At 32.8% G+C, this 14,082-nt stretch overlaps 1 protein-coding gene across 5 annotated transcripts in view; it reads right to left on the reverse strand.

Moving 5' to 3' along the window:
• Positions 1 to 9,644: 9,644 nt before the first annotated feature.
• mcf2l2 (MCF.2 cell line derived transforming sequence-like 2) overlaps positions 9,645 to 14,082 on the reverse strand; it is a 93,571-nt gene continuing 89,133 nt past the window's right edge. For 3 of the 5 annotated variants that reach the window (XM_044129829.1, XM_044129827.1, XM_044129826.1), the window contains 2 exons: positions 12,746 to 12,807; positions 9,645 to 11,071 (listed from right to left, as the gene is read on the reverse strand). In XM_044129829.1, coding sequence (XP_043985764.1) covers positions 12,747 to 12,807 — 61 coding nt within the window. In that variant the 3' untranslated portion in view covers positions 9,645 to 11,071; position 12,746. The remainder of the gene's footprint in view (positions 11,072 to 12,745; positions 12,808 to 14,082) is intronic. The other 2 variants (XM_044129830.1, XM_044129828.1) reach the window with 1 other exon arrangement.

Below are 14,082 nucleotides of genomic sequence, written 5' to 3' on the forward strand. Positions count from 1 at the left end.
AGGTTTTACTTAATATAATTTAATAAATTTCATTTTTTATTAACTCAGAAAATCCTTGTGTGGTCTCCATTAATGTTACCCCACCAAACGAGCCAGGTGGACGTAACACCTTCGATAAACACGTAGATGATTCAACACCCTTCTTAATTCATAAACAAACATCTTGAAGTAACAATCTTGATAGTTCTTCTTATTATTATTATTCTTGATTTTATTGGCGGTTGGCAACAAACTTTAAGTAGCATTACCGCCACTTACTGGCATGGAGTGTGGTTCGAGATGGACTATCAATTTCTATAAATACTTGTATACTCCTACACATACCATTAATAGATAAATTAAATAAATAAATTTCTTATTTATATATGCATACATACTCTCATCCATTTTTATACATATCTTTATAGTCCACCCCTCTAGATCATGCATACATTCTCACACACACACCTACTATAATCAAATTCTTTGAAATAATTTAGTTTTCTTTAAATATTTAATAATTATTTGTATATGTTTACTCCCCAAATTCTTCCTCAAAATATCTAACAAATTAGTCTTTTCCTTAATACATTCAAACTCTCTTCTCATACATCTTCTTTCTCTCTCATACTTATGGCATTCTAACATAACATGTTCTATTGTTTCATATCTGTCACAATAATCACATTTTCCATTAATATGCTTTTGTATTTTAAAAAGTGTATAATTAAGTCCTGTATGCCCAAATCTTAATCTTGTTATCACCCTTCCCTCCTTTCTATTTCTTCTTCCATTTCTTTTCTCTCCTACTATTTTCTGAATTTTATAAAACCATCTTCCTGTTTTTTCTTCATCCCACCTTTTTTTTCCATTTTTCCATCAGTTTTCCTTTAACCATACTCTTTCCCTCAGATTTACTTATTTTAACTGCAAAACTAATAGAATTATGAATTGCCCTCTTTGCCATTTTATCTGCCCTCTCGTTTCCTTCTACCCCAATATGTGCTGGAACCCACACAAATATAACTATTAGACCCATATTTTGTATCCTGAACAATGTATGAAATATTTCTAATAAAATGTCCATCCTACTATCTGATTGAATATTTTTTAAACTTAACAATGCTGAGCTTGAATCTGAACATATCACTGTTTTTAATGGTTTTATTTCTTCTACCCATTGTAAAGCTAATAATATTGCCAACATTTCTCCTGTGTATACTGATAATCCGTCTGTAATCCGTTTTCCTATTTTTAAATCGAATTCTGGTACCACAAAAGCTACTCCTATCTTTCCATTTATTTTTGACGCATCTGGATAAATTTGAATATATTGATAATAATTGTTTAAATGTATCTGTACTGAATATCTATCTACCATGTAAGATTTATCTTGTTTCTTTTCCATTATTGACATGTCTACGGTTGCTTCTGGTAAAATCCATGGCGGTGTTATTGACATTGGTGTTTGACTTATTTCTAAACTATTAATCTTAAATTCTTTTATTTTATTTTCAATATTCCATCAAAAACTCCTCATTTCTTTCTTTTCTTTTTCCCAACATGGACTTAAAATTTCCCAAGTTGGATGATCAAGTTTATTGCTTTGTAAATTTAACCAGTAATTTATTTCTAGTTTTGTTCTTCTAAATCTAATGGCATTTCTCCAATTTCTACTTCTATTGCAGCTGTTGGTGTGGTTTTAAATGCTCCAGTACATAATCTTAATGCCTGATGTTGAATAATGTCTAATTTAACCAGATGTGTTTTAGCTGCTGAACCGTAAACTATGCAACCAAAGTCTATGTTAGATCCTATCATTCCAGTATAAATCTGTTTCAGTGATTTTCTATCTGCTCCCCAGTCACTGCCAGCCAAGCATCTTAAAATATTAAAAAAAATTTTACACTTATCAACCACTTTTTGAATATGTATATTCCATTTTAGTTTTTCATCAAACCATATTCCTAAAAATTTTATACACTTTACTTGTTCTAATTCTTGATTATATAATTTTAATTTTATTTCCTTGTTTATTTTTTTTTTGAGTAAATATCATTACTTTTGTTTTTTCAACTGAAAACTTGAATCCCCATTGCAACGCCCATTTTTCTATTTCAATAATAGCCTTTTGTAATTTCTTTACCATACCATATCATACCATACTAGCTTTATTTATAAAGCACTTTAAAACAACCACAGTTGATACAAAGTGCTGTACAATCCAAGAAACACAACAAAATAAAAATAATTTTAATTAAAAGTAGTTTAAAAACAAAGACATACACTTTAAACTAAATCTCACTTTAAATTAGATCTCACTGGTGTTGAAAGCCAAGTAAAATAGATTAGTTTTAAGATTTTACAATGAAATCTACATTTTCCCTCTTTCCAGACCGCACCATCATCTGCAAAAAGTGAACATCCAATTTCTTTTCCAATACCATTAAACACATCATTTATCATAATTAAGAATAGTAAAGGACTTATAATGCTTCCTTGCGGAGTTCCATTTTCTACTTTATATTTTTCTGAAAACACTTCCCCCATTCTAACTTGTATTTTTCTATTTGTTAAAAAGTCTTTAATCCATTTAAATAATTTTCCTTTAATGTCCAACATATATAGTTTAATCAATAATCCCTCCACCCACATCATATCGTATGCTTTTTCTATATCAAAAAATACTGCCACTACACTTTCTTTATTTACTTGTGCTCTTCTAATTTCATGTTCTAAACATAACGTTGGGTCATTAGTGCTCCTCCCTTTTCGAAAACCACTTTGATACTTTGATATATATCCTTTACTATTTAAATAATATACAATCCTATTGTTAATCATTCTTTCCATTATTTTACATAAATTGGATGTTAAAGCTATTGGTCTGTAGTTTCCTGGGTTTGAGTTATCTTTTCCTGGTTTTGCTATTGGTATTATAACTGATTCCTTCCAGTTCACTGGTAGTTTTCCCTCCTCCCAAATTTTATTATATAATTGCAATAATATATCTATATCTAAGTTCTCTTATCATTCTATAACAAATCTGATCTTTACCTGGTGCTGTATTTTTTGTCTTCCTGAGTGCAGAATTCAATTCAGCTTTTGTGAATTCAACATTTAACAAATTATTTGTTTCTTCAACATTCTCTAATAGCTCTTTATACTTAAGTTTTGTATTTTCTCTCCCTCTCCTTCCCTCTTCACTTATATTATTTGAACTATGAACTTTACTAAATGTTCTTGCCAATATTTCAGCTTTATCTTCATCTCTTACTATATTTATATTATCCATTTTTAATATAGGGTATTCAAACTCTTTCTTTATGCCATTCATTCTTTTAATTATTTTCCAAATTTTTTCTATTTTGGTTTCTCTCCCTATTGTACTACAGAAATTCCTCCAATATTCTCTTTTTGCATTCTTAATAGTTCTTCTTACCATTGCTTGCTTTCTTTTATAATCAATTAAATTCTTATAAATAGGGTTCCCTTTTAATACCTTAAATGCTTTATTTCTTAACTTTATTGCTTTTTTACATTCATCTGTCCACCATGGCACCATTTTCTTATCATTTCTACACCCTGTTTTCTTTATTGAATTATCTGCTGCTTCCATAATTATTTAGCAAATTCCTAAATTGACATCATTTATATCCATTGTCATATCTACTTTCTCTAAGTTGACTCAAGTACCTAAATTTAATCCAGTCTGCTTTATTAAAATTCAGTTTTTTGTTTACCTTTATATTCTTATTTATGTTTAATCCTACCTTAACTACAATGGGATAATGATCACTACCTATTGTTGTATTTTTATCAATGAACCACTCACAAATACCAGCTAAAACATTTGAAACAATTGTTAAATCAATAACTGATTCCATCCCTGTTCTTACATTGATTCTTGTTCCCCTCCCATCATTAATACATACAAGATTTTTCATTTCCATTAATTCTTCTATAACTTTTCCATTTTTATCATTACATTTACCCCACAATGTACTATTTGCATTAAAATCCCCACACCAAATTACTTTCCCTTCCAAATATGCCATTAACTCCTCCATTATTTCAATTGATAATGTTTTGCATGGATTATAAAAATTTATTATTTTAAATTTACTTTCTTGTTCCCATATATCAACTATTATAAATTCAAGTTCTTTCCCCTTCCCTAATACCTGATATTGCATCCCTTGTTTTATAAATATTGCACATCCTCCTCCCCCTCCCTCCTGTCGATCTCTTCTTACACTATTATATCCTTTAATCACAAAATCTAATGTTGTTTTTAACCATGTTTCCTGAACACAAATAATTTCTGGTTTTTCCTCAAGACTATCTACATAACCCTTAAGTTCCTGTCCGTTAGCAATTAAACTTCTTGCATTCCATTGTAATATTAACATTAATTATTTTCAGCTGGTGGTCCTGGTCTCCCATCCCCCTCCAGCTTTTTGTTTATGTTCTCCCATGATCCCTCTTTAAACCCCAAAAACTTTTCTGCTCCTCTCACTATTATTTTGATTTTCTCAGTTTTATGCTTGGCTTGGTCAGTGCAGTTGATAACATATGCTACAAATAATATAAATTTTTCTACTGACACTGTGATATTTTCTTCTAACTGTACTTTGCTTTGCTTTGGGATTTGGTTCACTGTTTGTTCACTCTTTCTTGTTGTCTGTTCCTTCACATGTTTAACAGCTTCTGCATAACTAATGTTTTTGGTTGTTTTAATCTGAATTATTTCTTTTGCCTTCTTCCTTACCTCACATCCTCCATAGGGCAACATCACAATGCGTATCTCCTGTGGGCGGCAGGAATCGCTGCTACAAAAAATACTTTGCTATTTTAAATTAAAATCTTATATTTTGCTACAAAAATACTATTTTTTGTAGCAAAATATAAGATTTTAATTTAAAGAATAAAATGTAATGTAAAAAGGTCAGAAGTAAATTGTTTTCTTCTGTGTTTTCATCAATCAATTTTCTTAAGATTAAAAACATTCGTTAGCCACTTTTAAAATGTATTTCAATAAAATTTAAAGGTAACATTTGTCCTCCGTCTTTATTTGAAGAAATACAATTTGTATTGTGGAACAATTTGAGGCTACACTTTTTTTATATAATTGTTGCTTCAATCTATATTTATAGCAATGGATTTTATTTGTTGATTTGCATTAGAGAATGGAAGTCCCCACTTGGTCAGTATAAAACGACACAAGTCCACATTCAGATAGGAAGGAGCAACATGCACACTCCAGGATGTGTGAATACAGCAGGAATTAACTGAATTATTTTTTTGAGACAAAGAAATATGTAAGCTGAATCAAAACAACTTAAGATTTTGAACTATTTCAGTTGATATAAACTACAGATCCCAACATTTGTCAGAAATGTTTCCTCAGCATGTGAAGTTTAAATGGTATAGGAACTGACATTCCAATAGAACAGGGATCTGTAGCACAAAGTGGTCAGAATAAAGATTAAAAATTTTATTTACAGAGCTAATTTATAAGACAAATTTACATCAGCCCATATCAAACCTATTACAGAAAATAAAAGGTCCCCACTTGGTTTGTACAGAACGACAGGGTTCCACTGTAGTCTGGTGCAGAATGACACAAGTCCACACACAGATAGGATGGAGCAACATGCACACTCCAGGATGTGTGAATACAGCAGGAATTAACTGAACTAATGTTTTTTAGACATATTTATATCAGGGTTAGGGTCAGCCATGCCTGGACAAAACAACACTGGTATTCTGGGACCATCACACACCTCTTATTATCTGCTTTTGAAGTTTTCTGATATAACTAGGGGAAGTGTTGCACCATACAATATAGCAATAATTAATATGCGGCTCAACAAGCGTTTAGGTAGTTAAAAGTGTGGATAAAGGCAAATAAAACCTTAATTTCAAAAACAGGCCAACATAATTGGACAACTTTGTTAGTAGATTCTCTATGTGAAGTTTTAAATTGAAGGACTCGTCTATGAAGACCCCCAGGAACTTTGTAGTTCATTATTTCTTCATTTTCAATTTTAAGATTTATATGATCAGTTAATGGTAAAAAACCCTTTTGGTCTAAACAAAATAAAATTGGTTTTGCTGATATTAAGAGAAAACTTGATTAGATTTTAGAAGAGATTACATAGTCATTAATAATGATGAAGAGTAACGGTCCCAAAACTGAATCCTGGGGAACTCCATGTTTGATGTCCCCAATTTCTGCTGATTAATATCTACATAATGATGTCTACCAAAAAGGTAACTTTTAAACCAATTATATGCCGATCCTCTAATCCCACTGAGGTGCAGCTTGTGCAGTAATATATATATATATATATATATATATATATATATATATATATATATATATATTTATATGATATTTTATTTACTTTATTGAACGTGCCATGTTACAATAAAATTACAACAATGCAATAACTCAAACGTTCAAAGGAGTGGGTAGAAGTGTAAACGTATTAAGCCCCTGCCCTTTTCCAGTAACATCACAAAATGATGTCATCTTGTTTATATGTATTTTATAAGTACACCTTCAGTTTACTTCCTGATTCTTGATTAATGCAGTACACTCATTGATATATTAATAATAGTTCTAATAACAGTATTAACTACAGAATATTATTAATGTTGATTTCCAACAATAAAGTAACAATTGCAACATAATACATCAAGACAGTTTCTCATATTTAATGTAAACCATTTTCTTTAAAAAATGTTTGAATTGTTTAATGTTTGGACATTGTTTAAATTCCACAGTCAAACTGTTTCATAGTTTCACACCACAGAATGAAATGCAAAAGCTTCTTCTCATGGTTCTGATCTTACATTGTTTGAGTTTGTATTTTCCTCTGAGGTTATAAAATTCTTCTTTTGAAATATTTTGGAATATTTTCTGGTAACTGTTCACTATGTGCTTTAAATAAGACACACACTGTTTGTATATTCTCCAAATTAGTAAGTTTTAGCAATCTAGATTGTATAAATAATGGATTTGTGTGAGCCAGGTAGCCGACCATATTAATGATCCTTATTGCTCTTTTTTGCAGCAATTAATTTGCAATTAGTGGTTGTAATGAATTTGCACAGTTCGACCTTGTCTAAAATATGACGGTCCATGTGTGCCCTGTTCAGATCTGGCACTTTGGCTCTGGAGACCGGATGTTTTCGTGCAGTCCCAGAGGAAGACTGGAGATGTTCTTTGTGTGATTTGGGAAAAACTGAGAGTGAAGTCCACTTTTTGTTTTACTGGTTGATACTTTAGGTTGAAAAATGATTTATTTACTAAAATTAGAAGTAGGACATTTTTTGTTTAAAGAATATGTCTGCTTGTTTGGATATGTTTTTCTTGTGTCTTGTAAGGCTTTGCAGGCTAGGTGCATATAAAAAGGTAAATGACACTCATCTATTTGTCTGCCTGTCTACAGATACAACAAATTGACACTGGAAATGCAGAATACATTATGCATTCAATCCTCTCTTCCTCTTCAGAAGGATCACAGACCCGGCTGGAATAGCACTGGTCTAGAAGTTCCATTTTATGAAAAAAATTTCAGCATTTCATACTTGTTAATTGCAACATTTTCATTTTGCTTCTAGTTCCAGCGGTTGCAGCTATTTTTGATTGCCTTTGTTTTGTTGATTGTAGATTTTTGCTCCTATATTCTGTGACTGCAGTTCTTTTCTTTTTGTTTTAGATTTTGCATCACATTTTCACCTATCAGCCACGGTATAAAATAGAGACAAAAAAAAGAGAAGTCCAAAAGAAACAAGGCAACAATTTTCATATTGTTAAGGTATTTCATCATTGAGCAATATGTACAATATAATAACAGATACAATATACATTCTAGAGTTGAAAATATTATAGCACTGTCCATGATACAGTATAACAGAATTATTTTCTAAAGAAAGATACAGCATTTTTCTAATTAATTCTGGTCAAACAAAATATACGGATAAATGCAAATTACACTCATGGATCAATTCTTATAAACAAATCATTCATTAATATACTCGTTAAGGGGCACAGTAATATCCTTCCCTATGGTATGTGTCCAGTTATCTGACAACCTGTGATAAACTCTGATATATTCTTTCATTTCAAACACATTACAGCTTGTAGCCAGGGTAATTTAAACAAGATATAATTCATCTGGGAGTGAAACAGGGAAGCTATATGTAAATGTTCTCAAAGTCATGTCATCAAAATACAAATGTTCAAAGATGAATGCTCTACAGAGGGGAACAAGTGTATATAGACACAGCAGTAAAATATAAAAAAGATTCAATATCAGTTGAAGACAAATATTTTATCTACATCATAAAACAGACACTGCTTACTGAAGATTAGTTCTCCAATAGTGTTTAGAGCATATTGCTTAATAGTCTGAACTTTTTATTTAGTCTATATTATATATTATTATAGTTAGGATAATAGTTTACAGTGTCCCTGATTTAAAATGGCAGCTTCCACAGATTGGGGACCAGCACTAAATTTTGCAACGCAACTACTGTAGTAAAATTTTTAGCTTTCACTCTTGGTCTTAAAAATATTGTGATGCAAATTTAAACAGTATGTGAAAGTGAGCTGAATAAACAAGTCCCTCTGCTGCTGACCCTGATTGTGAAATGTAACAAACAGAAATGTGTTTTCCTGTCACTGTGCAGCCCAAGAACAAATATTGAAACAATATTTGAGTGTGTCCTGTCTGCAGGTGCAAAGTCAAAAACAGCAACTCAAAGTATGAAATGTTTTTAACAGAATCTCATTATGTAGAAATGAGTGTGAGCTTTTCTCTGGGCCATGAAGCATAACATGTCGCAGAGATAAATCGGTTTCTTAACACAGAAATGATAATTTCCTTCAAAAGCCATCTGGTTTCTTCCTCATACTTTCCATGATGATGTACAAAGAAGAAAATGGAAAACACATCAGATTTGATTGTTTTTTTTCTGCCAGGAAGTGATTTAACCATTATTAGTTGATAAACAGAATTTGTTGTGAATTAGACTTTCCACGATGCAAGAACCCGACAGAGGAAATGTGTTCATGTTGCACAATCACAAGATGGTCATTTAATCACAGTTGCATGTGATTCTGCATACTGTGCTATTGGCATCACAGCCTTGCTCCACTTTTAGGCTCATAAGAACCTTTGAGTCTGGATAGACCAGAACCCTTCTTCATGAAGCTGGAGCTGATCTGTCAGTATGCAGATGGACCCCTTTAGCATTTCTGTCTGCTCAAACGAAAAATATAATCAGCTTTGAAGTCAACTAAAACACAGTAAACAAGCCCCAACAAACTAACTCTGTGCAAAAAATGCCATTATGCCCCTGAGTGACTAATATAAAAATTATTAGTTACAATTTTGTATCACCAACATGTTTTTTCAGGATTTCCACTTATGGAAAACCAAGTAAATATATTTTACATTAAGAGCTGGTAAAGTAATGTAGGTATTTTGCAGTAATTCTGCCGCTATTAATTTCTTACAGATGTGCAAAAAGGCAAGTCTGAACAGTCTCCTCAGAAAATGTTCAGATCTCTTAAGTTGTTTCAAACTGAATGTAATTACAATAATCTTCACCTAATAAATCACAGAGAAACTGAAATCATGATATTAAGAGTTTTGTTTTCACATGTGATTGTATAATGAGACAATGCAGCCACAAAGGAGACATTTTGTGGGTTTTTTTGTTTTGTTTTGTTCTGGTCCCATTCCCAGTTAATGCAGAGGGTTCTGTCAGGGAGATCAGTGGAGCAATTTAATTTACCCCATTTATGTCTCAGATTTACACTGATTTATGCATCTATAAATCAGAATTATACTGATTTATAGATACATTTTCTACAAATGTTTTAATTCAATTCATTAAAACATAAAATTTTTAGTTTGCTGGTTGGGTAAAAATAAAAGTCACATTTCTGGATTTTTTTTTATTTTTGGGGTCCACATGTCCTTTTCACTTCATAATTTCGACCAGTGTGGCAAAAGATTTTGATGTAATTAAACTAAAACACTAAATACTCGGGCTGAGAATACAATAAAGAATATCGAGCATTTACCAGGAGACACCTGCTTTTGTGACGGGGCACTGTAGGGGCTCTCTTACTACGGAGAAGTTATTCCCTTCTTTCTACAGAACCGATTAAATATGCAGCTTTAGGAACAGAAGAAAGCAGCTTCAAGAAAATTTGCTGTCAGTAAATGTCAATTTCATCTTTTCACATATTTAGCACATTTTACCAGCAGCAATTGAAAATAATTTTAAAAAGTACAATATGTGAAGGGTTTGGAATAGTTTCTGAAGAGACAGTAAATCTGAAGTTATGGGATGTGTTTACTGTATATAGCCGCTCCACTCAGTGGGAGTAATTAGGGATGCAACAATATGAACATTTGGACCAATATCAATAGATGATATTAATATTGCTGGTATGGCTAATAACCAATAGTGTATATGTCTGACTTTCCCAGTGCTTCTCTGTTTGAGGTTTGCTGCATCAACACTACTATCACATGACCAAACAAATACCACACGACCAACCTCCTTCTCTCCCGTCCAGAAACAAATGGCAACAAGATAGAAAGAAATATCAGTTGTTAATTTTGGCCTAGTTTGATTGATCAAATCGATGTATTAAAAAAGTTACTAATCGACCGATACTGATGTTAGTGCTGATATATTGTGTATCCCTAGTAGAAATGATTTTAAAAATATAGAAGAAGGCTTTCTAACATTGGCACTCAAGAAAGTTCCAGCTTCTTCCTGCAGGAGTCTCACTGACAAACATCAGTGAATCAAACAAAAAAATTACAACAATAAGAGCAAAGCATATCTGTCGTCCATTAAAAAGAAGTACAAGTACTATTCTTTTAAATTACATGTCGAAGGCTGCAGTTATTAAGCTGATCAATGTCTGAGATCAAAGCCAAATGAATTACAACAGTCCACTGGTTTTATTTGCAGTCCTGAGATTCATCTTCCCAAGTACTGATGCTGTTTTCTTCAGACTCAGAGAGTGCTGCTGTACACAGATCACTGAAGATATCTGAGAAAACAGGGAGAAAAACAGTCAGTTCAACTTCATAGTGAGCAAAATGATGAAACATGAGAAATACACAGGGTCACATTCAGGAATCACAACTCAGACTGAAGTAAGGGGAAGAAAACTACAAGGAAGACAGACAGAAGTAGTCATCACAGGCAGCAGAGAGAATTTAAAAAATAAATTCCAAATACAGTGAAGCTCAAATGCTATCCAGATAGGTCACTTTGCTTCAAATATATATGAAACGACAAGCAAGGAACAAAAGCAGAAAAAAGGAGAGAGAATGAACAGTTATTTTAGAGTCAAAGCACCCCTTACAAAAAATCCCATGAAAATCACATGTGGTTCACACAAATTTTACATGTGAATGATGTGAATCACACATTTCCACATGTGATCACATGTGAAAATCACTTGTGATCACATGTGATTTTCATGTGATCACATGTGGAAATGTGTGATTCACATGTGAATCACATGTGATTTTACCACGAAACATTCCAAAATCACATGTATTCATGTGCTTTCACATGTGATTCACATCATTCACATGTAAAATTTGTGTGAACCACATGTGATCACATGTGATTTTCATGGGATTTTTTTGTAAGGGACCAAAACAAAATAAGCAAGTCTACAGTAATCATCCAGGAACCAGGTTCAGGTTTAACAGGAGGTAAAGGAGGATTTGTTAGAGACAGAGGGAAAAAAGAACACAAAGAGAATGGATGTTTTAAGGGGGAAATCAGTCAGTGTTGTGACTGATGCAAATCTAGACAGTTCTTTTAAGATTATACTTTTAGTCCATGATCTACATGCTCTTTAGGCATCACAATCAGCTGAAAGTTCTCAAGAGGGAATGGGAGTGAAAAAGTTCTTCCTCCACCTCTGATTCACCCTGGAGGCAGCAATAGACCCATAACAGTGAGAGGCAACTGTGGAACAAGTGTTACACAGTTATATGATCGAAGGCAAAGAAGGCAGCAGCACAGAGGGAGCAGAGACACTAGAGGATCTTTCGGTGCCTAACTGACATAAGAAATAAGTTGATCAGCAGAATCTGATGCAGATAACATCAAGTGAGTTTTCTTCTACATTTAAGACCCAAATGACTCCTACCTCTGGCAGACTGATCTGTCAGCACTAGAGTCAAAGTTTGGTTCTGACAGGAAATGAGACTGCTTCACTCCAAACATAAAACAATGTAAGAAGAGCATCAGTAAAAATTACTGAGTTTCTATATACATTTAAATAAAACAAAAAAGGGACTGTGAAACTGTATTGATACCCCTCTAATTAGGTAGTGGTGATGAGCTCCACGTCTTCAGGGATGGAAGGCCTCCATCCCATCAGCTGAATCTTTTGCTCCCTCCAAAGATTCTCTATCAGATTCAAGTCAGAGCTCTGGCTGGGCCACTCAAAAATTATTAAAGGCCATTCATGTAATATCAACATTGTTGAGCTTTATGTCATGTTGAAGTGTTATTCCCTCGCCAAAAACATTAGTGTTGCTTTTATTCATGTTATTCATGGTATTTATGTTTATACATGTTTGAAAAATCCTTCAGTCTCCCATGGCAACCATTCTGGCATGCCAAAACATGTACGGTACATGATTTAAATGACTGTGCTACAAGATGGGATCATCTGCCTGGAAAATAGACCAATACTCACATCATGCAGATTTGAGTGACAGCAAGCTTTCTGATTTAGTTGAAACGTCCACTGCTTTCATGCTGCAAAGAGCATTTTAATATATATATATATATATATATATATACATATATTAGTGCATACCAATAAGAAAACACAAACACAAAATGCATAATGCAGACATAAAAGAGATTTCTTGGTTTTAGGATTATTTAAAGAATACAGAGCAACAAAGTTAGAGTGTGTTTCTATAGAGATGAGAAAATCTAATCAGACCTAATTTAATATTTATTAAATTTTCAGAATACATTTCCTTCTTAATGATATAACCAACCACATGACTCTGCCAATTGTGACAGAAACAGGTAAAGGCTTTCATTTTCTGACTGCTGCTTTTGTTTTTGCTTTCTCTTCCAAAGTCTGACAGCGCCAGAACTTTAAGGCTGTGAACAATTACTCTTTCATAACGCAACAATGGGCAGTGGAGGGAGATCTGATATTGTTAGACAGGATAAAATACAAAGACATGAAGTGTGCTTGAGATGGGTGGGGCTAAGAAAATGAAAGAAAAACTGCTGTGTATTTTCACACAAAGAAATTACATGAATTTAGTGCATTAAAAAAAAATTATCACACACATTCATCTCTTTAGTATTTTATCTCATTACATCTGCTCCCTCCATGAATTTATCAGATAATCCAACACAAAGAGGGAAGTAATTCACATCTGAAACAGACAGAAATGTGACAGGGGAAAAAAAGATGAGATGTGCATATTTTTATAGATGGATGCTCAGCCTTACATAAATTATTATTGAGCAGTGAATATTCCGAAAATATTTACGGTCCACATTGGTCTGCTACAGAGCTCCACTGTATTTCATCTATTGCTATGACATGTTCAGCCTTTTCTAATTGTGGGTGTCACATGAAGAATCCTATGGTCAGAAACTTCATGTCCACACTGAAAAAAAATGAACTTAGGGGGTTATCACATTGACAAAAGAATATCATGTACTTTTAACTAAATAATTTCATGTTTCAAATAAAAACGTGATACTGTCATGTTGGATAAACAAGAAATTTAACAACTTAACGTTTATAAAATTTAATCATGTTGAGATAACATGATTCATTATAGTCAGACCGATCCTGTGCTGAAGATGATATCTGAAGGTGAGATCATGGGATATTACGCGAGTTCACGCGAGATCATGGGAAATCAGGAGCTATCACATAAGGCCACGCGAGACTATTGATTTTTGCCTCAACTTGAATAACATGTATTCAAGATAACGATAGATAACGTGATTCAATTTATCAGATTCATCTCCCTCCGAAAAGGGTCTAGATCAGGG

Source organism: Gambusia affinis, linkage group LG10 (assembly GCF_019740435.1).
Source record: "Gambusia affinis linkage group LG10, SWU_Gaff_1.0, whole genome shotgun sequence".
In the NCBI taxonomy this organism is placed as follows: domain Eukaryota; kingdom Metazoa; phylum Chordata; class Actinopteri; order Cyprinodontiformes; family Poeciliidae; genus Gambusia; species Gambusia affinis.